Source organism: Fonsecaea erecta (genome assembly GCF_001651985.1).
Source record: "Fonsecaea erecta strain CBS 125763 chromosome Unknown Scaff6, whole genome shotgun sequence".
NCBI lineage: Eukaryota > Fungi > Ascomycota > Eurotiomycetes > Chaetothyriales > Herpotrichiellaceae > Fonsecaea > Fonsecaea erecta.
The window spans coordinates 1,062,966-1,085,154 of record NW_017387249.1 but is presented as its reverse complement, the minus strand read 5'-3'; the positions used below and the strand labels follow the sequence as shown (position 1 = coordinate 1,085,154).

The window sequence follows — 22,189 nt, the reverse complement described above, 5'->3', positions numbered from 1 at the left end:
CTTCAATATCTTAGCCTCTCATGCCGCCACTGTTGCCATTGAATTGGCACCTCTTCCGGTCAAGCGAGTGCGTTGACGCTCTGGACGACGTAATGTGTATCTGCAACTTCATGTTAGCGGGTCACAAAATCCAATAAGTAGACAACATACTTCGCGAACGCTCTGGCAAGCGCCTTCTTGCAGCTCAGCTTTTGGCTCCCAACAAATGAATCGACAGTCACCGCAATCGCACGATCAATATCTTGCGAAGAGCAGAAATCCGACAGTCTCATTTTGCAGAATGCTTCTGCAATTCTCATGATTGCTTCAAGGTGACGGACCTGCAAAGGGAGTCAGCCAAAAACCGTAATGAATTTGCATCCCAATGACTTACCGTGATAGGGTATGCGCCCGTGGCGAGAGATTCCCTTCGCATGTCTGCGAACAGCCTGGCTACTTTATCTTGATCGATCTGATAGAGCTTTGGCCGGCACTTTTCCCGGGCATACAGGATATACTTGCGGAGCAACTCTTGCGGAATGGCTCCCTCTTGTCGTGGTTCGCCATTGTTGACTGCATTCTCCCGTTCGGTTTCCATAGCGGCAGTATCTCCGGCATCGGTCTCGAGTCTCGCGGGATGCGCTCGTCCATGACTGTTGACCACAAAGTTTGCCAGCCGCTCGTCTTCAGCGGGATCAACAGTATCTCGAACCACGCATAAAATGTCGAAACGAGACAAGATCGGCTCCGTGAGCTCGACGTTTTGGCTGAATGGGATGGTGCTATTGTATCGCCCTCCACTGGGATTGGCTGCGGCGACGATGGCACAGCGTGCTTGCAGAGTGGTAACAATTCCCGCCTTGCTGATCGAGATGGTTTGTTGTTCCATGGCCTCGTGAATAGAAGTTCGATCGGCATCGTTCATCTTGTCGAACTCGTCAATCAGGCAGGTTCCTCGATCGGCCAGGACAAGAGCACCGCCTTCAAGTCCCCATTCTTGTGTGAGAGGATCCTTGCGAACAGACGCAGTCAAACCGACGGCAGAAGCGCCCTGGCCCGTAGCAAAGACAGCCCGATGAGCCGTCTTCTCAATATACTTCAACACTTGAGACTTGGCTGTACCAGGGTCACCGAGCAGGAGGACATTGATATCACCACGGATCTTGTGTTTGCCTTGGGCTTCTTTGCTCACCCCGCCGAAGAGAGACAGCGCAACTGCCGTCTTGATATCCCGGTGTCCATAGATTGAAGGGGCAATCGAATCGACAATCTTTTCAACGATGTTGGGGTCTTTTGAAAGGGCTCGGATCTGTCGTTCGTCCTCCTCTGTCAGTCGAAAGCCAGCGAGCTGATCGTGAGTCTTGATGATGTGGTTGGCTTCGAGCATAGTGGCAAACACAGGAAAGCCATTCTTATTGTTGAGCTGGCCACTGTAGTTATTACGATAAATCGCAGTCACTTCAACTTCCTCACCGGGTTTCGCCTTGTCGATCAAGTCCGCAAGAAGAATGACTTCTCGATGTCGTGGCAGACGGCCCGCTGGAACGGTCCCAGGAGACTCCTGCAAAGTCAATTTCTGATAATTCCGGTAGACGGTCTTTTCACTATTCAGCGTGAAAGGCCCCCTAGACTGGCAGTTCTGGCAGAAGGTTAACTTGACTTCGGTTGATGTTGACTCCTGGGCGAATGGTCCAAGAGTTACACCGCACTTCTGACAAGTAAATTTGACCATCTGAAGTTGTGGGAAGACACCAGTTCGTCTGGTAACTACTCCAGAGACCCGCACAAGACAATTGAGGTGCGACTGCCGTAGTTGCCGCAAAGTATATTGAACTGGCAGATCAGAAATTCGAACATGAATCTCCGGATGAATCAGCTCATAGTTTGGATAGTGTAGTCGGACCACCTCAAAGGCGGCTTTGTCGAAGATCTTGAGCATCTCCGACGGAGCATTGGCTAGAAAGTACGCCAGAATAGCTTTCGTAGAGGCCAGGTGATCGTAGGAGACTTCCAGCGACTCGGAGTTGACTTCTCCCAATGTGCGAATGCGGGTGCCGTACACCGATGTGCCGTTGGCATCGATGTACTCGGTAAGGAATGACTTGAACTCGCGAGCAATGGTCTTCATAACTGAGGGTTCGGTGACCCACTCGGTGATGTTGGATGCTTTAACGTCTTGCAACGTCTCCAAGGAAAGTTCTTCCTCCATGATATTTTCATCGAGATCCATGTCGTCTTGATCCTCGTCATAGTGATGGCGGCGTCTTCGTGGTTGCTTGGTTAAATCGATCCCAGCATCGTCGTCGTCGTCGTCCGGCATGAATGCTGCCGGCATGCGGCGTCTCCGAGCCAGCTCACGGTCACGTTTGTTGAGACGTGCTTCCAATTGACGTCGGGAGGCCAGATCGAGGTCATCATAGTCACCTTCGTCATCGATCATTCGTCCTTGATACGTCTCCTGATCGCGGCGCTCGCGCTCATCATTCATGAAGTTGTCTCCAAATAGGTCTATTCCATCTTCGTCTTCAGCCATCTCATCGGCGTCGTCAATGTCGCCAATGAGGTCGTCCTCCGTTTGCAGTTCATCATCCCCAAGATCATCATCGTTCTCGTTCGTAGGGAGCAAAGGCGGAGAGGAAGGCAGAGCTAACGAAGTTAGATTCCTAGATTCGGAGAGCGAACATTAAACTTACCAGCTGGTGATGAAGACATGATCTCGTCCTCTTCATCGCGAGCCCTCTTCCGCCTGCCGGCATTGCTTGGGCCTCCTCGGTTTGCAGCGGACATGCTGGGTCGAAGCGGTGAACTTGAAAAAGTCAGCCTTCATGATATAGTCGAGGAACAATTTTAGGCACTGTTTATCAGCATACCTCATTTTCTGGCGAGTCTGTGAAGAGATGAACCGTTGTAGTCTAGCATGGAAGGGGTTGAGTTGAGTAGGGAGCGCCGCAGTTCTTAAAACCACTTTACGCGCGAGGACGCGCTCGACGAAACACGCTAAGACTCTATAAAGTGGAGCATTGAGGTCATCTCGACTCCGAGTCCGTGGGAGTAGTACAAGGTAGTTGTTCCTCATGCGATTTTCAAATGGGCAATTCTTCGCTATTTTTCTAACTGGCATTCTACATCACGACAATGGAGACCGTACCTAAACTAGATGAAGTCAAGCAAACGCAAGACTCGCAAACCGCATCCGAGTTGGTAGCCCGATTAACAGGTTGTCGGTTCTCGTGGATACTGACAGTTCCAGTTTCATCGATCAACAACTAGCCCTCGAGGCTGATGCCCGAGAGGTGCTTCCATATGTATGATTCTCGCCCTCCTAATTCCACGAGGCCACTGTCAGACCGCTAATGCTGCCCACAGAAATTCGACAAATGTACCAACATTCTCGGGCCCTTGCGCCAGAACGTCTTTGCCTGCCTGACATGCAACCCTCCACCCGCTTCCGCAGCGCAAGTGTACACGCCCGCCGGAGTCTGCTACGCTTGCTCCATCTCGTGCCACGGCGAACACACCCTCGTTGAACTGTTCGCCCGGCGTGATTTCGTCTGCGACTGTGGCACGAGTCGCTTGCCGTCGACTTCGTCCTGCACTTTGCGATTAGATCCCGTGACAGGGAATCGAGGAGTTCATTCGCAGGAACCTCACAAGGGAAATCATTACAACCACAACTTCCAAAATCGATTCTGTGCGTGCGGTGAGGAGTATGACGCAGAAACGGAGAAAGGGACGATGTTTCAATGTTTGGGGTTAGGGACTGTTGACAGTGGTGGCTGCGGGGAGGACTGGTACCACCCCGAATGCCTGATGGGGTTGCCGAGAGATTGGTACAAGCCAGAGGACTCGAAACAAGAGGCGCAAGAAGACATACAGAAAGATCAGAAGGCAGAAGGCCAAGAGGCAGAAGAAGCCAGCCACCCAGTCCCGCCAGGCTTCCCGAGCGAAGATGACTTTGAAGCCATTATATGCTACAAGTGCGTGGAATCCAATCCTTGGATCAAGAAATACGCTGGTACACAGGGCTTTTTACCGGCTGTGTTTAAGAAAAACGCCCAGACAGCTACGGCGAATGAGACATCTGAAGTGGCCGCGGATGGCGCGGCCACATCCAAATCGGCGACCGCGTCTGTTTCCCTCAAGCGCAAAGCTCCGACGACGACATCCAAGCCGGACCACCCAGCCCGTCGAAGCGCGTTAAGAACGAAGACGAAGCAAACCAGTCACCACCAGAGGTTGTTCCAACCACCACCACCACCGAGACACTTGCCAACGACGTCCACCCCACAAATCCCACCGACACAGAAACCATGCCACAACTCAAACGCGCGCACGAATACCTCCCCAGCCCAGCCCCGACGGGGACTTTCTCGCTCTTCCTGCGGCCAGATTTCCGCGACCACCTGTGCCACTGCCCACAGTGCTACCCAGACCTGATCCCGCACCCCCAGCTGCTCGAGGAGGAAGACACGTACGAACCCTCGCTATCATCTGAGGGCTCGTCGCAGGAGGACGGGGCCCGCGGTGGCGGCCACTCACGATCTTCGCGCGCTTCGCTCCTGGAGCGGGGTGAAGCCGCCCTCTCGAACATGGACCGCGTCCGCGCCATCGAGGGCGTCATGGTCTACAACCACCTGCGCGACAAAGTGAAAGAGTTCCTCAAGCCCTACGCGGAGAGCGGCCAGGCCGTCAGCGCCGAGGACATCAAAGCATACTTTGAGAAGCTGAGAGGCGACGAGGCGGCCATTAAAGAGGCCAAGGAAAGGGACGGCAGGTCCAACGGCCACAGTGGAGGGGACGGTGGGGGCGAAGCCGACGGGAACACGAGGAGAGAACAGTCCGGGTATTGAAAAAGACGGACCGTCCGTGTCTTTGCGATTGGCGCTTTGGATAAAATGCTGGCTGCCAGGCGAGAGAGAGACGTGGTATAGGGGCAGACGTGCCAACGACAACTACATCAGCGACGAAACACTGGAGAATCGACAAAGCCCGGCCGCGATTTCTTAACCGTCGTGGGGAGCGAGGGCGAGAGAAAACAAAAAGCCTATCCTGAAAAAAGCTCCTTTTGTATTGCTATTTGCATGCTCACATCAATACAAGCGATCGTCGCTGTGTCAATTACATCTGAACACGTCGATGAATGGTTTTGAGCCGTGAAGTTCTCTCAGTTATGAAGCCCTTTTAGACTAATTGTTCCACACGCATTGCTTCCTCAGCTGCCCTTTTGTCGCCCTTCGTTGCTGATTTCAATGCTTCGTAAGCTTCTGTCGTTTCTAATTTCTCCTCAGGACCAGCCTCACCCGATTCGACTAAGAAATGCTAAATTTCCTCAATGTTGAGCGAGAGCCAATATGTTGAATGATAGTGGTGGTCTCCTGCTCTGAATGCCTTGCGGTCGTTGCTCGCAAAACGGACATCGATTTCCTGGCCTCCGATCTGGACCTGTTTCAGGTTGATTCTGAAGTATCGGCATTCGCTTCCTCCGTAGCAAGCCTTGCAAGTCTTTCTCGCGTTTTTCTGTACGGGCCTCTGGGTCCTCTCTTTTTGCCACGTTTCTTCTGACTGGTGCTCTTTTCCTGCGATGTCTTTTCTGGGGGAGTTATCACGGATGTCTGTTCGCTCGTCGTGCTGCGGTCCGCTTGGGCATTCGAAGAAAGCCGGGGCTGGTGCTGAGCAAGCCCAGCTTCTTGTCCATCAGCTATATCATTCACAGTGCCCTGAGGAGGGTCCTGGCTCTGTGCTGATGGCGGAGAGGCTTTCCGGCTACGAGTGTGAAAGGGGTGTTCTATTCTGCCTTCGCGCTGCCCTTGTTTATCCTTCGACAGTACGTCCGGCTTTGCAGGACAGAAAACGGCTGGATTCGACAGCGAGCTCAGGATGTGAGAGAGGTCTGATTGCGAAGAAAGATTGGCGTATTGGTCAGGCACCTTGCCCCTCATGCTGTCCGTCATCGGTCCTCGGAGTCGCACCTGGAACTCTTCCAAGTCCTCGTTTTCGGAAATTGGAGAATATGATGGTGAACGTAGGGGTCGTGGCTTCATACTTTCTACGGGTATGGTATCCTTCGTGGTTCCTGTTGTTTTTCTTGTTAATTCGATGCTGGATATTATGTGCTTGGCTTTGCTGAGAGTATCGGTCTCACTTGCCGACATTCGATGCGCGGTGGGAAGCTTGTGAAATCTGTTTGCTTCGGTGTGTAGCTGGTTGATATCACTGTTCCAATCCTGTAGGATAGCTTTAGAAGAACCCTCTGACGCCACGTTTATCAGCATTCGTTGCACCTTGCTAATATCCTGACGAATATCTGACTGGGAAGGCTTTCGCTTTGAACTATCAGATTCTGCGGGCTGACAACTGACTGAAGGACGAGCTTCGGAGCTCATGAAAGTGATCTCGAACGTAGCACTGTTCGGCGGTCTGCCCACATCCTTCACCGTCGGACCCTTGCTGAACTCAGATGTGTTAGGACTGAATACCTGGGTGCTGAGAGATGAAGGCCGAGAAGGCTTCTCGAGTCCGTTGAGAGACACTGCCGTAGTATCTCCAGCCTTTGGAGGGGATAGGTGCTGAGTGCAATCCATAGGGCTCAGGTTCTTTCTCAAGATCCTGGCCACCCCGTTCTTATTTTGTATCCTGAGAATTAGGCGCTGAGGATTTGATGTAATCCCAGTGGGGGGACGTGCTTCTGACGACTGTGTGGCAAGCTGTCGACAAGTGTCACGGCCCGCTGAATCCCGAAAGTGCTTTCCGGCCTGGGGGACACTTGGTTGGATTTCCCCGTCGAGGTCTCGTGCATTGAAAAATGTGCCTCCAGGAGTATTCAGAAATTCACCGTCTTTTGTGAAGATAGACCGCGGATGGGGTGATATCCTCACCATCAGGTTCGGATTCAAATCGAGTAGGGCACTCTCTAATGGGGGGCGATGTTGAGTTGGATGGACCAGACTGATCGGAGCCGTGGGTACTGTGCTCCGAATTCCCGTCATCTTATTCTTGACCAAATTTTGTCTAGACTGCGGGCGTCTTTGACTGCACTGTGCTCCAGGGGTTTGGTCGGCTTCTGAGAAGGAAGAGTATCCTGAATCGTTGTGGAGCTGATTGTTCAACAGGGCGGGATGACTCGTTGTGCCCGGGACATGTCTGCAGAGTCCGCCAATTTGCGCATCTGAAGGATCTGGCAGCCACGTTCCCAACAATTCTGTCGCAATGCCACGACTTGACAGGAAGTGTTTTGCCAAGCTAACCTCAGACTGGAAGGCCAACTCATGGTTGCTCGCATATACCATGTAGCCGACATATTCATTGAATATACCGGCATCGATGGAGGAGGGTGGTTGGAGAGTTCCGGGATCTTCGACGGTGGCATTGGAACAGTAATTCCATATCTCTTCCACCGAAGCTGGATGCAGAATCCTCATGCCCACCGCTTTCTGAATTTGGCCCGCTTCATGTTCCGTCAAACCCAGAAGCTTTGGCACTATTTTTGAGGGATAGTTTGCTGAAAGTGCTTTATAGATGTGAGACTGCAAAGACAGCGGAAGCATGGTCCATGTGACATCGTTGTTGACCTGTAAAATATCAGTTAGCATGATGCTTGGAGGATTGGATTTGGAGCAGATTACGGACCTCCGAGGCGGTGCTTGGAACCTTTGCACTATTTGGCCCATTCGCAATGGGTCCGACAGGTGCTCCGGTATTGTTCTCCGTTGTAACGGGTTTGATCGTTTCCTGCTTTGTTTGCGGTATGTCTTCTTCAGAGGAACTGCTGCCAGCTAAGCTGATACGAAGGCCCTCGGTTGAAAGAAAATTCAGCGACGGACGGAGAGTTAGCAACTCCTGTGATCTTTCTGGGTTCTTTGCAGCCGACACATTGACAGATGTCAGTGGAAGCGAAGGGAAGGCTGCTGGAGGGTTGTTTGGATTGAAGGCGACAATCTGATCTTTGAGCATCGCTGGAAAAGCTGGCTTGGTGCCGTTGCGACTTGCAGGTCCGACGTGCACTTCATCTTCGAAGCGATTGGGCACCGTGACACATTTTCTCAGTTGCATGGTTGCATATCAATAAATGCCCTATGATATGAAAGAGAGATCGATAGGGAAAAACACGTGAGCAATCTCAGCTCGATAAAGGAGTGTGGTGTGAACACGTGAGGGAAGGTAAATACCCAAGACAAAGGAGGACAGAAGACAAAAGTAGTTTGGCGGTGAAAGGATAGGTGTCAACTGTTGTGCCAGACCCAGGGGGTGTGTGAAGAGCTGGATGGTGATGCAATTGCCAGTGAAGCGCTTGCCACTGAGGGAGGCGCCTTCAATTAGTTCTTTCTCACTGGAGGCTTCAAGACGGGAGAGTGCGACCTCCCGAGCCTACAAGAAGAAGTAACTCGATAGTGAATAGCTCGTTGGCTGTTGGCGGTGGTGACCTCCTCAATGCTGACCTCCATATTTAGATAGTGATGTTCCATTTCTCGCTGTGCCTGTTGAGCGATTCCGCTCGACCACCCTTCATGTGGGTGACACTTTGCTTGCGTAGCGGTTAAGGCGGAAGCGTAGCGGTTTTATCTTAGGGTTGAAATTCACCCCAGAATATCCGTATGGAATGAGCATTGCCAGACAGTTGATCAAGCAGGTTGAAGGCATCCTCAGCTCGGCGGTCATCTTCAGAAGGGGCAGCCTCGCCACATTTCATGTCGGGGATTGTAGGCTTGATCCAGTGTCTAATCAATAGGACCCAAGGCTGTCCACAAACGGGGCCACTCCTTCTCGAACACGAGAACCATACAGGTGCTCGGAATCGCACTCCATGGTTTCGTCGGAGTCGTAGAAATCATCCAGGTTCCGCTTGCCGAGTGTTTTCGGTCGAGGCGCAGCATCGGGACCGTGCGTCGATTTGCCAGCACTTGAGTCGGAGACCTGACGTTCGGCTCTGGTGATGGCCTGCAGATCTAGGAGGACGTTCTTCATTTCATCTGATAAAACAATGCAGAAGCGCTGGGACTGGATGATATGAATGGCGGCGATTGCATCTACTCCGTAAACAATCATCAAGTATGCTGCGACCAGTAACGGAGATCGCTCATTTCCCGACTCGCAAAAGACCAGAACCTTGCCGCGGATGTCGTCAAGGTGCTGGGCCGGGGTGCTGACGCACGAGGCCTCGAGATGGTCATTTATCGCTCGGACTGTCGACTTAACAAGTGGAATGAAATCGTGTGGACGATCGAAATCTAAAGTTAAAGTGGCTCGTCCTGCGCTCGAGGGAAAGCTTGCAGGATCGAGGAAACTCGGTCTTGTCTGCAGCGATCTGAGAGAGCGGACTGCCACAAGGAGGGTGATGCCTGCCTGCTTCACAAATACAGGGTCTTTGGCAGAACTGCTTGGACCCAGCAGCAAGAACGGGAGGATACTCTGGGCACTCCTGCGCATCTCGTATTGCCATATGAGCAACGAGTGGTTCAGGTCCAGCTTTTGACAAGCGACTAACGCAGCCAGGAAATCCGGATTGCCATAGTGTGTGGAGAGTTGGGTAAATGGAGACACATGAACTCTGAAAGAGGGCTTCCCATTGTGGTACTCGAGGTCAGGTGGAGGCACGAAGACTTTAGGAGCCCCCAGCTGTCGTTTATCGCTGTAATCCTGAGTCGCAAAATAGAGACCCCGGTTTGGATGCCAGGAAGTATCTGGTCTGCGTTCGGTGTTGGGAAACATTGTAGGCTTGAAGCAAGCGAAACAGTGTTGGACCGATGCTCTGGTTGCAGCTGAATATGGATCGAGTTAGTGTCCACAAGCTTGTTTGCAGTCGACGGTGTGATGATGTTACAGATTAGCAAGGTAGAGGCCTGTTGGAATTCAGAAGGTGGTTGCCACCAATGCAGGAGCAGCCATTCTTAAAGGATGGTTTGAATCACACCAGCGAAGCTCTTCAGAGGTCTCCTTTTGCAGTCCTCTGGGGTTCAGCTCCGTATCTAAGGAAAAGTGGAGGAGCAGTGTTGAATTATAGTAAGCAGCAGTGGTGTATCAGATACACAGTCGCCGACGTAGAGGGTGCTGAGGCTGGGATTTCTGATGGCCATGGTTTGAGGTGCGGTCGCCAGATGTCATTGTGAAGCGACGTGAAAGCCAAATTGTTGCCGCCTGCCGAGGATCCAGAAGGCTGCCACAATTCGCGGACCACCACCACCACCACTTCTACGGATGGCATCAAAGACGTTTCAAAACAGACAAACTACAGCTAGTCTTATCAAGTGTTCCCTCCTGTGTGAAATGAGTTGATTAAACAGGTATATTTCCTTTTGGGGATGAGAGTGGTAGTGTACAGTATGGCAGCACAACAGGACGAGTCTGCTACCGATTTATCTTCATCGTCTCGTTATGCATCCCACCAACAAGGTAGCCATTCCGTCCGCATTATTGGCCCTTATTCTTGGACTTTGCGTTCCCACTATCTCTTTTCGGCTGCGACAGGGCCTTCTGTTCAAGTTGTTGTTTGTCGCGTTTGAATTGTCTTTGTATTTGCCATATCGCCCTCTCCACCTCACCACTCAGCTCTGGCACTCTTGTCACCTTGGCGACAAGGTTGTGACTGTCTGCTGGAAGGATGATTTGTTCGGGCGGCGCACTGCCGTCTAGGACCTGGCTTCGTGTGATAAACGTGAAATCCGGTGCATCAGGTGCGACCTGCTCATACAGGTCTTCAATCTCGGGAGGTGAAACTGGCCGGAAAAGTCGGTTGTCCAGGATAAAGTCCAAATGATCTGAACCTTTCAAAGCTGGCGGCCGGTCAGCGAGATGCGGCTTACCCAGGGACACTGCGAATTACCTTTCCAATGGGACCAACACCGGTATGCAGCATAAAAAAAGGGAAAATTGGGTATTCTAGAGAGCGTCAGTTGTCATCAATGGGACCAGCAGGGCAAGACTATACACTGGCACCAAAGCAAATGGTATGCAGAGGGGCATAGCAACCATGCTTCCAATGAAACGGTTCCAATGCAGTTGCTTTCTTTCCCTCGCTAGCCTTGCCAAAACTTTTGGCACATCATCTTTATGCATGACATTGCCAGGAAAGACGACATCGAATTTCTTCCCTTGCGCAAGCTGCTCGGCCTGCAGCTTGGGGTTCGAGGGAGGAAAGCTCTTTAATCCCCATTCCTGGTAAGGTATGCGCTGCAGGCCTTGGTTACCATAGTAAACCACTGTTTTTCTCCATCCTCTATCTGCTGCTTCCCATTTGGCCCATGTTTCAGCAGCCCTCGCCGTTACTCGATCGACGATGGTCGGCTTCGCGTTCGACTTTTGGACGCCGCGTTGACAAAAGACGAGTGCTTGTCGCGTGGTGAGAGGCAGGAGAAAGATTCGCATAGCAGCGACGACTGCAGCGTGAAGGATGGGGAAACGGGGACTGCGACCAATTTGCGCCGTTCAGGGAAGAGCCGATGAAATCATGGTCGAGACAGCATATTGCGAATAGAAATTTGAGCGAGCGACACCAGGAGATCTGAAGACGGGTGCCCAAAAGGATCAAATTATTCCTGTCTCGATGATGCTAATGACCGAATAGGTGCGCACGTCGAATGGGAGCTGCAATCTGGCAGGTTTGTGCATCAATGCAATTATTGAGAAAAGCAACCATTCATGAATGAATGAGCCCAAGACGGTTTTTTGTTGCCTCCGAAGCTGGTCCTCCAACGTCATGCATGGTTGAATCTCAAGCACTGATTCGCCCTAGAGCCGTCCGAGCCTTAAGTTGGCGAGGCACTTACCTAGCACGCCTACCTAGGCACCAAGGCGCCCCCATTCGCCAAGTGGGCCACTGCACTAGGCTTACTCCAAGTTCCCTCAGTGATGAATGATCAACCGACTAACTAGCTCATACTCCCCATATGGCATATGGCGCAGCGCAACATTACCCAATATTTCTCCTTCCGTGTACAGAGCCTCAGAGCACTCTCTCTTTAATCCTGTTGCAGCCACTACAACAGAACAGATCTTGATGGAGTATTGATACGGCCTCCGGGAGATTCACGAAGCGGATTCCCGCAGCCGCCCCCCCCTCGACATGAGCTTCCGCAACCGCCGGCATTGAATCTCTCCTCTCGAGGGAGCACCTAAATTTCTGGGTTCTCCTGGGCCTCTAGCCGATCAGCAACATGGCCGCTGAAGCGGGCTTTCCGTGGCAGGCGCCGTCTAGAGATCCCGAAAAGCCCTCAATCATCATACCAGAGAACCATAATGTTGCTCCACCGCATCCAACCAAGCAAGAGCAAGTTCCAACATCCCCTACGACGACTGCGGCATTGCATCAGCAATCCCAGCCTCGGAAGAATATCAACACGCAAGGGAAGCATCGGCATGGTTCGATAAAAGCGCCTCCGCGAGCGGGCATCACGACTGCGCTCAACACTCCATCGGATTCCGCTAGAGTCAAACAGACGTCTCCCCTTCCAGTGCGAACTATTCCCCGTGGGTCACTGTCTTGCTCCATCAGAGTCTGTAGAACAAGGCTAACGCTTCCGCACAGCTTGGGTCAGGGATGCCGACGAAGATGATCTGAGTGACCCCCAATTCCAAGGCCCGGACACCCCCCACGCTGCGTTGGTTGCGCAACATCACCACAGCCCGTCGACAGCAAGGAGGCCTCTTGTATCGGGCCGGCAGTCTCACGAGGAGGCCTACTCTACGCCATCGGGCAAAGCCAGAGCTCCGCGAACTTCGAGATGGATGTCCTTTGCACAGCCAAGTGCCTATCCCCGAGAGAACTTCAACAGTGAAAAGGTGGACACGGACTGGCTGAACCAGAATTTTACTGATTATTCCAAAACATGGCTTGCAGACCACGACGATGACGATGTCGAGGATGGCAGTAGCCGGTACCGTGCATTCCGCAGGAAGAGACAGGTGTGGTATAAACGCGCCCAGTTCTACATCCTGCGGAATCCATTTATTCCTCTTGCTTTCCGATTGACAGTGTTATCATTTGCCATCGTCGCTCTGGGTCTGGGCGCGTCAATATACCATGAAACCGGCAAGATCACGGTATGCATCAGACAAGCACCAAATCGGCGCAGTGCCGAATGTGTGCAACGTGTCGGTCCCACAGCTACCGATTATTATCGGGATCCTTCAGGCTTGATGGCGGTAATAGTAGACGCCATAGCCATTGTCTACACTATATACATCACCTACGACGAATACTTTTCGAAACCTCTCGGATTACGGCGTGCAAGAGCGAAAGTCCGACTGATGCTGCTTGATCTGTTCTTTATTGTGTTTCAGTCGGCAAACTTGAGCCTAAGTTTTGAATCTTTGACGGTGGATGAGGGTGCTTGCAAGACTGGCGATTCTGTGAGGACGACGGGAAGATTCGAGAGCATCTGCACGAGGGCAGAGGCCCTGAGTGGTGTGTTGTTGGTCTCACTTACAGCATGGTTGATGACATTCTCTATTAGCGTTTTGAGGCAAGTATACCCATTCCCACCCGCTCTGCACATATTGACTGACTCTTATGCAGGCTGGTAGAACGAATTGACACGAAGTGAAACGAGTTTCATGACCTAGAACTCTTACCAAAAATTCCAAAACCGTCTTGTGCAGAGTCCTCCAATGGCACAGCTTATGCTGGTGGATGGCTGCACAGCACCACCAGAGGCGCAGCATACACTTTTAGCCTTCATCGATGGTGCAATTTTGGCAATGCTCTTATACTTGCAGACTTGGGCCTTCATCGCCATAGACGGGGTCGCGCTTGAACCAACCCAAGTTACCAATCTGCTTAACCTGCTCCTCCTCCCCGGGCTTCCCGTAGCACATGTCCCACGCCTTGCCTTTCGGGTAAGAGCCGACCATCTGGAAACCACCATAATCCTCCAGTAAGCGGTGACCGACTCCAGCTGGGACGATAATAACATCCCCTTGCTCTAGAACGGGCTCCACTCGACCTTCGTTCTTCTCACCCCCAAAACAGCACTTAGCAGATCCTGAAGCGATACTGAGAACTTCATGAGTGGTCGAGTGGAAGTGTGTTTCACTATACATAGTATACCTCCATTGTGGAGAGACGACCCCGACCGATTTGAGGTGAGATTCGATGTTTGAGGGATTAGAGTCTGTGAAAGCACCGTGGTATATCATGAGGGGTTTGCCTTGTATGGAGGTGTTTGGGATGCCTTTGTAGGCGGGAATCTGATGTTTTGAGATCCGCAAGGCACTCAGCGGAGTGATGGACATATCGTCAGCTGTGAAAGGAGGACTGTGGAGGCAGGCAGTTTGTCGGACTCGAGACTTGGGAGTTGGAATGGTTCGAACCGGTAGTGCTACGCTTTGCACACAAAAGACACCATGATAGACGAATGCGAGAACGAAGGGGCAGTCTTTAGGTACATAGGGGCGGTTAATTACTAGACAGTATCAAACGGTCACGTAGTCAAGACTGTCTTTTTCTCTCTTTTCCCCATGATATTGTTATTGCGACTGCCTCAGATGCACTTTGTCGATAGTGAAATGACGTCATGGAATCCCGTTAGTCATCAGTGCTCTTTACGGAAGAAATGGATGATCCAGACCGATCAGACATTCTGCGGCCTTGCTGTTACTGCAGCCTCTCTCTTCAAACACCTGACCTACAGGACCTTCGTGTCGGCAGCGATCACAACTCACACCTCGTCCCTTGTTGTTAGCTGTCCGTGAGTTGGACTGCGCTCGAGGAATGAGATTGTTTCTCTCTTGAACTCGCAGTGACTGGATTTCACCCGCCGTCCCTGCCCTTCCGTCAAATAGCCCTCGAGTTTCCCTCACTCCGTCACTTCGCCGTCGCCCCGAGGATCGATCGGGCAAGAAGCCGTGAGGAGAAGGGATAATCCTGAGCTCGCGATTCTTTGAAAGCAAGACGGCTAGACCGACTTTCATTCGCCACCGTCATCTTTACAAGACCGTCTTCCCTCCCGACCAGGCTGCCGTACCGCGCCCTCTAAAGCCGATATCATTAGGATTTCAGTGAAGACGACCATACGCTCCCAAACATGACAACCACGACAGCGGGCACGGCCTCCAACCCCGCAATGCGGGCGCGCGACGATCTTGATTCTACGTAAGGATACCAGGACAAGAGAAGCAGAAGACCCTGTTAACTGTCAGTAGGTGGGCATATCTTGAGAAGAATGTTAACAATGTCATGACCAAGTTGCAAGAAGGTCTTGACATGAAGACATACATGTTGGCCAAGTCTCCTTTCCTTATTGGAAGGAAATAGTATTGCTGACCCGATCTCAGGGGTGTATATACCGCAGTCCACAATTTCTGTACCTCTCAGAAGGCAGCCACAAGTCAAAGCCAGGGTGGCTCGCCGGGGACCTTAACCCCCAGCCACCGTGGCGCTCATCTCCTCGGCGAAGAACTTTACACCCTCCTTGGGAAATATCTCACGGAGCATCTCCGTGATGTCTTGGTCTCGTCCGAATCACATACAGATGAAGCACTCCTGGCCTTTTACATCCGAGAATGGAAACGTTATACCGACGCTGCAAAATACAACAACCACCTCTTCAGATATCTGAATCGACACTGGGTGAAGCGAGAAATCGACGAAGGCAAGAAGAACGTCTACGATGTGTACACTCTGCACCTGGTCAAATGGAAAGACGACTTCTTCAAAGCGGTGGAGGGCAAGGTGATGGATGCGGTCTTGAGACTCGTTGAAAAGCAGCGCAATGGCGAGACTATTGATCAAATGCAGATCAAGGCCATCGTTGACTCCTTCGTATCGCTCGGCTTAGACGAGCTTGACAGCTCAAAGCCCACTCTCGACGTCTACCGCCTGTATTTCGAACGTCCCTTCATTGCCGCGACCAAGGAATATTACGTTAATGAATCTCGACGCTTTGTTGCAGAGAACAGTGTTGTTGAGTACATGAAGAAGGCCGAAGCAAGACTGGAAGAAGAGAGGGAGCGGGTGGGCCTCTACTTGCATCCCGACATTATGAAGAAACTCATGGAAACGTGCAACGAAGCCCTGATCAGCGCTCACTCCGTCTTGCTGCGGGATGAATTTCAGGTACTTCTCGACAACGAGCGTACGGAGGACCTCGCCCGAATGTACAAACTGCTGTCCAGGATTAAGGATGGACTAGACCCACTGAGGACTCGGTTTGAAATCCATGTGCGAAAAGCTGGCACTGCAGCTGTTGAGAAAGTTGCTGCCCAAGGAGACAACTTTGAACCAAAAGTCTACGTCGATGCGTTGCTCGAAATTCATGGTAAATACCAGCAACTCGTCAATGTTGCTTTTACTGGAGAGTCCGAATTTGTGCGATCGCTGGACAATGCTTGCCAGGAATTTGTCAACCACAACCAAATTTGCAAGAATAACTCTACTCGATCCCCTGAACTACTTGCCAAATACGCCGATCAACTCCTCAAGAAAGGCGCCAAGGCGGCCGACGAGTCTGAGCTTGAAGAACTCCTTGTTCAGATTATGGTCGTGTTCAAGTACATTGAGGACAAGGATGTGTTCCAAAAGTTCTACTCCCGCATGTTGGCTAAGCGTCTTGTGCACACGAGCTCTGTGTCCGACGATGCCGAAACGAGCATGATCAGCAAACTGAAGGAGGCGTGTGGTTATGAATACACGAACAAGCTTCAGAGAATGTTCCAAGACGTTCAAATTTCCAAGGATCTCAATACTGCCTACAAAGACTGGCATGACAAGATTCTCGAGGACAGTGACGAGAAGAGGACCGTCGATTCCACATTCCAAATCTTGGGAACGGGTTTCTGGCCCCTCAATGCTCCCAACACTCCGTTTGCGCCTCCTTCCGAGATCAACAAGGCTATCGAGTCCTTTACCAGGTTCTACGACCAGAAACACAATGGCCGCAAATTGACATGGCTGTGGCAGCTGTGCAAAGGTGAAATTCGGGCCAACTACATCAAGAGCCAGAAAGTCCAATACACCTTCCAAGTTTCGACGTATCAAATGGCCATCCTGCTTCTGTTCAATGACTCGGACAAGCTGGATTATTCGGAGATCAAAGAACTTACCAAGTTGACTGACGAAACGATTGAACCCGCAATTGGTATCCTGTGCAAAGCTCGTGTCCTCAACTCGTCGCCGGAGGACGGGAAACCCACAGCCGGCACCAGTTACTCGCTGAACTACAACTTCAAGAACAAGAAGGTCAAGATCAACTTGAATATTACCGTCAAATCCGAACAGAAGGTAGAGTCCGAAGATACTCATAAGACAATTGAGGAGGATCGGAAATTGTTGCTCCAGGTATGTGCTCTTCCCACCCGTGTTTCGAGTTTGGAATTTGCTAACTCTTTCAGGCTGTGATTGTTCGGATCATGAAAGGTCGGAAGAAGCTCAAGCACGTCCATCTGGTCGAGGAAGTCATCAACCAAGTCCGCAACAGATTTCCCCCCAAGATCTCCGACATCAAGAAAAACATCGACGCGCTCATGGAGAAAGACTATATTGAGCGTTTGGACAATGACGAATTGGCTTACATCGCATAAGCCATCACTTGTTGTGCCCGGCCGACTGTCTCCGAGGGCGGCGAGCTATTGGTTACCCTAGACGAATTGCGTCGTTCGGCATAGTAGACAGCTCTCTGTGTTCTTATCTCTTTTTTTTGCGAAAGCCCCGGGCAGAGAATCCTCAGCACTCAAAAAAGGGTCGAGTCAGGGCAAATGGGATGGATGGATTTTGACGGTCTGTTGACGGGGGAGCCCACTTACCATCGGAGTGGTATGGATTTCAGCATTGCGTGGGGTGCAGCGGATTGCATTGGTCTCTATCTTATTTCATCCTACGGCAATCAGTCAAGCTCCGTTGAGCGACTCTCGCGGAGAGGAGGTTTTAAGAAGACAACTGGTGGGAAATGCATTCGATCGAACGACTTCACGACGCGTGCATATTAGCCATGGGAAGTATCAATAAATTCGACAAGGGATAAATGGGTCAAAACTGCCGGAAAGAGCCTGGTGCAGAGTATCTTGGGGACAAGTCGCTTCCAGACGGCGGCGATAATGGGCTTGTGACAACGACAGTGCTGGATCTGCCGGTGGTTGGAACAAGAACGTTGGGCGCTCGCCACAGCCTGCGCGAAGAGCGCTTGAAGAGCAGTATGATGATGATAATGAAAAGAAGACTCTTATTTTGTGCCAGTCTGTCGCTCACAAATCTCATACGTTGTTATTCAGTTCCCCTGAGCTTTTCGTGTGGTTTTGTTTTGTTTTGTCTTGCTATGTTTCGCCCGATGTCTTTGTCTCTGCCGTCTCCCTTGCCCGGCTTGTTACCGTTTCCTCCTCGAGCTGGTTTGACTGGTGATAGTGAGCACTTCCTGACCCACGAAATCGCCCACGGAGACTTGTTTATTATGTGAATATTTCTGTGTGTATGTATGTACGTGTTTATGTGTGGAGTTACTGCTGTGGGTGGAGATCATGTGGATACATACATGTATACATACACAATGCCGCCGCGTCTATCCGTGTATTTATGTATGTATGTATGCTGCGTATGAGGTATCAACATCAACATCAACATCTATATTTATATCTTTAGTCGGGGCAAGTAACAGAACAAGTAGAGAAAGGGATATTACTGTTAAAACGAAAAAGGGCTCGAGGGATGTTCAAGGTGAGTAGGTAGGTAGGTGGTAGGTGGATGGATGGGCGTATATGTACCGAGTACAGGATATTAAGTCAAGCACGGGGCAGATAGGTCCATCCAGTTTCTTTCCTTCTTCTTGTCGAGGAGGCATGCCTTCTTGATATTCACTCGCTCACTCGCTTCCCTTCGGCTTAAGCGTGCTTGTTCCTCGCCACCTGATACAACCCACCTACCATACCACGCCGGTGTGTTTGAATCCAACCACAAAGCCTTCACGCCCCTGTCCGACCCTACCACTATCCTTCTTCTCTTACATCGACTGCTCGGCTTCGTCCTCCGACCAATTCCTCCTCACTCACTCACTCACTGACTCAGTCACCACCGCCTCCAGCCCCGCCCGCTCCCGGTGTGGGCTGGGACGGCCCCTTCCCCTGCTGAGATTGTTGGATGCGGTCCCGCGCCCAGGTGCCCCAGCCGCTCAGGTACGCTCCTGCGCGAGCGGCGCCCTCCCTCGCCGAAGCTTGGATTTGCGAGGCGTCGACGCGCGGGGCCCGCTCACGGAGGGATGCCGTCCAGTTCGACCCGGCCGCTGCTGTCAAAGGGCCGCCGGTGGTGGAGGAGGAGAGGGAGGAGGAGGTCGGGGGGGAAACTGGTCGGGCAGCAGCCGCCGCTTTAGGTCCCGCAGCGTCGCCTTCAGGCTGCTGCTCGACAACCATCCAACTCGAGTTCGAACTCGCGCTCGACAGAGCCACGGCCGGTTTCGTCGCCGAAGGTTCGGGGTTCTCCTTGCTTTCTCCCTCGCCACTGCTCCTGGTCATGCTGTGACTGCCGCTCGTCCTCTTCGTGGCCCGCTGCTGAGCCCGCTGTTCCCTCGCACGCTCCAACTCGGCCCAGAACCTCGCCATCCCGGCTTCCACCCTCTCACGCCCAGTCTGCAGGGTGCGGCCCAGCTGTTCTCTCCCCTCCCTCACCCGCTCGTCGAGGTGGAGATCTGCCATGCCTCGAGCAACCCGCCTCTGCAGGTCCTCGACACTTAAACCCCCGCCCGTCGGGTGCCGCGGCTCGATGATGTCGAAGATGCGGTTCCCACGCGTGAGACGGTCAAACAGCGCAAAGTTATTGGTCGACCGCCACATGGCGAGGAATTCAGGGTTAAAATCCGAAGCAGTATCTCCAGGTTCGGGGAAGCTCTCTATATTGGCGACCGAAGCCGGAATGCTGTTTTCGGACACGGATTCATGGTAGATTTGATATGCCATGCTACTGAGCAGGGACAGTATATATTCTTCGAATTGCATGCGAATGGCGTCTTCGGAGCCCGCGTAGCCCATGTTTCTTGGTCTACTCGGATTCTCTGGATCCCATGTATCCAGCACGGTCTGGGTGAGGTAGTCGATCCAACGACGATCCGCAGCACTAAGGGCGAGAGCGGCACGCAAAGAGGGAGAAGTAATTGTCATGGAGTTTGATTCGTCCAGGTTTATGAGGATGTCACTGTACTTTTCCTTCTGTTGGAGAAGGAGGCTGTTGGTGGAGCCCACAACATATGATTTTGTGTCATAGTCGGCGAGGATGTCGAGTTGTTGGAGCGGAGTATATGGGCCAAAGATTGAGCCCTAATGTAATCGACGGAGGCAGATCGTCAGCTTGCATGAAGAAAAGAAGCTGAAGGCTCGACAACGATGCCATGTATGCTCCTCTGCAGACTCACCTTCCCGAATATTTGTAACGGCAAGCCCATGAAGGCTAATACTGTAACGCACATCAGCAGCGTTCGTCGGGTGATGATCAGCAGCCCCTGAATCGAAAACATACATGAACTTCGGTCGCCGGTCCTCAAGCTCTGCGCCTTCTGCACGTTCTGTGCATACGAGTCTAGGCTCGGGTCTGCTGCGTCTTCCAGGTTTGCAATAAGGCCAGGTATGAGCGATATCAGGGCGAACTGCATCATGCACAGCCTTTCACACTTGGAGCCAAAGAAGAGCATCTGCAGCAGAAAGCACAAGGTGTAAGAACGACGGACAGTGAGCAATTGCATGGTCCACATGGTTTTTGTTTCGAGAGAGGGAGGCGGGGAACGGTATCAAGGACAGCAGATATCTCACCTTCCGCTGCAGCAAGAGGCATTTGACTAGAGCCAAAGTCTGGTGTCTAAATTCATAGATCAGTTCACGGAGGGAGAGCCCTAGGAGTATCCAAATATCAGCTCTGCGTAGACGGAGCCTCGAGTTCAAGTTGGTGTCCCGTACGTGGGAAAATCATCCACTAGCACAAGCTGCCAGAAGACGAGACCACGTCAGGTCGAGCACGTACCGAAATGGTGATCCTTCCCATCTTCATGCGTGGGCGGAACTCTAAATAGACTCTCTTGAAATTCCTGCATAGACACATGATCAGCATTCGTTCCGTAACTATTGAGGGTTCGACTGCCAGCATGTACGGCACTTACCCACCTTCAGAATCGAGATATCTGAAAAATCTCTTTCTCGCAAGTCAGCCTCTCTCAAACCCCAACGCAACACCTGCAACGTTCGCTGATAGCCGAGTAGTGATAGGCTGATGCACAGTTGGGGAGGAGTCCGACTCACTCCTGAGCAAACCACGCCGCCGTGACGATTCCCAGTCTTTCTCTCAACTCCCCCATGCCTCTCGCCGTGGGAGAGATAACGACAACAGCTTTCTGGACAGTTGACCGTGTCACGTCCGCGGAGCGACGCTTGAGTTTGTCCGCCCGGATCTGTCGCGTACAGGCGATTCCGAACAGGCTCGTGGCCGCGCTCGTTACTGCACCCGTACCGTGTGGAATCGCCTCGGAGCTCGAGGGTGTTTCGACATGGTCTGATCCCGAGCTCCGATTGTCGAGCAGCGTGAAATAGCTAAACTCCTCCGCCATAGCGTGTGCTCCATCGGACAGCGCCATGAACGGCAACAACGACCAGTCATTGAGTTTATGGAGGTTCTGGCCATCGCTGTGAATCCAGAACTCGACCTCCGGACCACTTTATTCGTCTGCTCATTAGCAAATGAAATTAATCTCTCGTATGGCATGTGCAGCTTGTTGGGGGTCGTAACGGTTTGAGAAGATAAAGACGTACCGGGCGTGGTGGAAGTCGACGACTGCGACCTGAGGCGAGATAGTTGTCATATTGGAGTTGAAAACTATCCGATTTGCATCTCAAAAGACCAGGCTGTTGGAATTTCACCACGCCTCCCAGAGGTAGAGACTAAACATATCTCTATGTCGATGGTGGACATGTAGGAAATAATATCAAGGATCCCCGTTTACGCTGAGGAATTGATGGAGTCTACAACCGGCGTCGGATTTTAGTTACTCCGGGTTAGGCGGGCTCCGCACTTGGCATCGCCGCCATGTTTGATCAACCTTGACACTTCTTCCATACAACTCGACGGCGCCATACGAGGACATCCCAAGAACACCTTGTCTCCTAGTGGTCAAGCGTCATGATTATGTTGCAGTAAGGTCATTATCAATATCTGTTTCCTCTATCACCTGCCTTCCTGCCCAGGGCGAACATGCCAGAGCGCTATCTTAAAGGGTCTTTTTGCTTTATCCATTCTTTTCCCACGGTCCTAGGTTGCATA

General features: G+C 51.9%; 9 protein-coding genes across 9 annotated transcripts; 3 read left to right on the top strand and 6 right to left on the bottom strand.

Moving 5' to 3' along the window:
• Positions 1–18: 18 nt before the first annotated feature.
• On the bottom strand, positions 19–2,766 carry AYL99_07421 (hypothetical protein; the record flags this gene model as incomplete). The annotated part of the gene is made up of 4 exons (XM_018838930.1): positions 19–100; positions 151–320; positions 374–2,625; positions 2,673–2,766. 4 exons carry the CDS (start codon positions 2,764–2,766, stop codon positions 19–21), a joined length of 2,598 nt encoding a protein of 865 aa, XP_018691698.1.
• A 348-nt stretch (positions 2,767–3,114) lies between these two features.
• AYL99_07420 (hypothetical protein) lies at positions 3,115–4,829 on the top strand (the record flags this gene model as incomplete). Its single annotated transcript, XM_018838929.1, has 4 exons — positions 3,115–3,176; positions 3,230–3,284; positions 3,346–4,106; positions 4,130–4,829. The coding sequence occupies 4 exons, from the start codon at positions 3,115–3,117 to the stop codon at positions 4,827–4,829; spliced, it is 1,578 nt and encodes a 525-aa protein (XP_018691697.1).
• Positions 4,830–5,426: 597 nt separating this feature from the next.
• On the bottom strand, positions 5,427–8,028 carry AYL99_07419 (hypothetical protein; the record flags this gene model as incomplete). Its single annotated transcript, XM_018838928.1, has 2 exons — positions 5,427–7,547; positions 7,606–8,028. 2 exons carry the CDS (start codon positions 8,026–8,028, stop codon positions 5,427–5,429), a joined length of 2,544 nt encoding a protein of 847 aa, XP_018691696.1.
• A 669-nt stretch (positions 8,029–8,697) lies between these two features.
• AYL99_07418 (hypothetical protein) lies at positions 8,698–9,684 on the bottom strand (the record flags this gene model as incomplete). The annotated part of the gene is made up of 1 exon (XM_018838927.1): positions 8,698–9,684. One exon carries the CDS (start codon positions 9,682–9,684, stop codon positions 8,698–8,700), a length of 987 nt encoding a protein of 328 aa, XP_018691695.1.
• A 699-nt stretch (positions 9,685–10,383) lies between these two features.
• AYL99_07417 (hypothetical protein) lies at positions 10,384–11,337 on the bottom strand (the record flags this gene model as incomplete). The annotated part of the gene is made up of 3 exons (XM_018838926.1): positions 10,384–10,745; positions 10,796–10,851; positions 10,901–11,337. 3 exons carry the CDS (start codon positions 11,335–11,337, stop codon positions 10,384–10,386), a joined length of 855 nt encoding a protein of 284 aa, XP_018691694.1.
• Positions 11,338–12,125: 788 nt separating this feature from the next.
• On the top strand, positions 12,126–13,432 carry AYL99_07416 (hypothetical protein; the record flags this gene model as incomplete). Its single annotated transcript, XM_018838925.1, has 3 exons — positions 12,126–12,438; positions 12,497–13,375; positions 13,425–13,432. The coding sequence occupies 3 exons, from the start codon at positions 12,126–12,128 to the stop codon at positions 13,430–13,432; spliced, it is 1,200 nt and encodes a 399-aa protein (XP_018691693.1).
• Positions 13,433–13,674: 242 nt separating this feature from the next.
• Positions 13,675–14,202, bottom strand: AYL99_07415 (hypothetical protein; the record flags this gene model as incomplete). Its single annotated transcript, XM_018838924.1, has 1 exon — positions 13,675–14,202. One exon carries the CDS (start codon positions 14,200–14,202, stop codon positions 13,675–13,677), a length of 528 nt encoding a protein of 175 aa, XP_018691692.1.
• Positions 14,203–14,993: 791 nt separating this feature from the next.
• AYL99_07414 (hypothetical protein) lies at positions 14,994–17,487 on the top strand (the record flags this gene model as incomplete). Its single annotated transcript, XM_018838923.1, has 4 exons — positions 14,994–15,061; positions 15,112–15,186; positions 15,244–17,245; positions 17,299–17,487. 4 exons carry the CDS (start codon positions 14,994–14,996, stop codon positions 17,485–17,487), a joined length of 2,334 nt encoding a protein of 777 aa, XP_018691691.1.
• Positions 17,488–18,957: 1,470 nt separating this feature from the next.
• AYL99_07413 (hypothetical protein) lies at positions 18,958–21,731 on the bottom strand (the record flags this gene model as incomplete). Its single annotated transcript, XM_018838922.1, has 8 exons — positions 18,958–20,202; positions 20,298–20,338; positions 20,402–20,573; positions 20,692–20,771; positions 20,900–20,963; positions 21,040–21,067; positions 21,175–21,585; positions 21,682–21,731. The coding sequence occupies 8 exons, from the start codon at positions 21,729–21,731 to the stop codon at positions 18,958–18,960; spliced, it is 2,091 nt and encodes a 696-aa protein (XP_018691690.1).
• Positions 21,732–22,189: the final 458 nt, after the last annotated feature.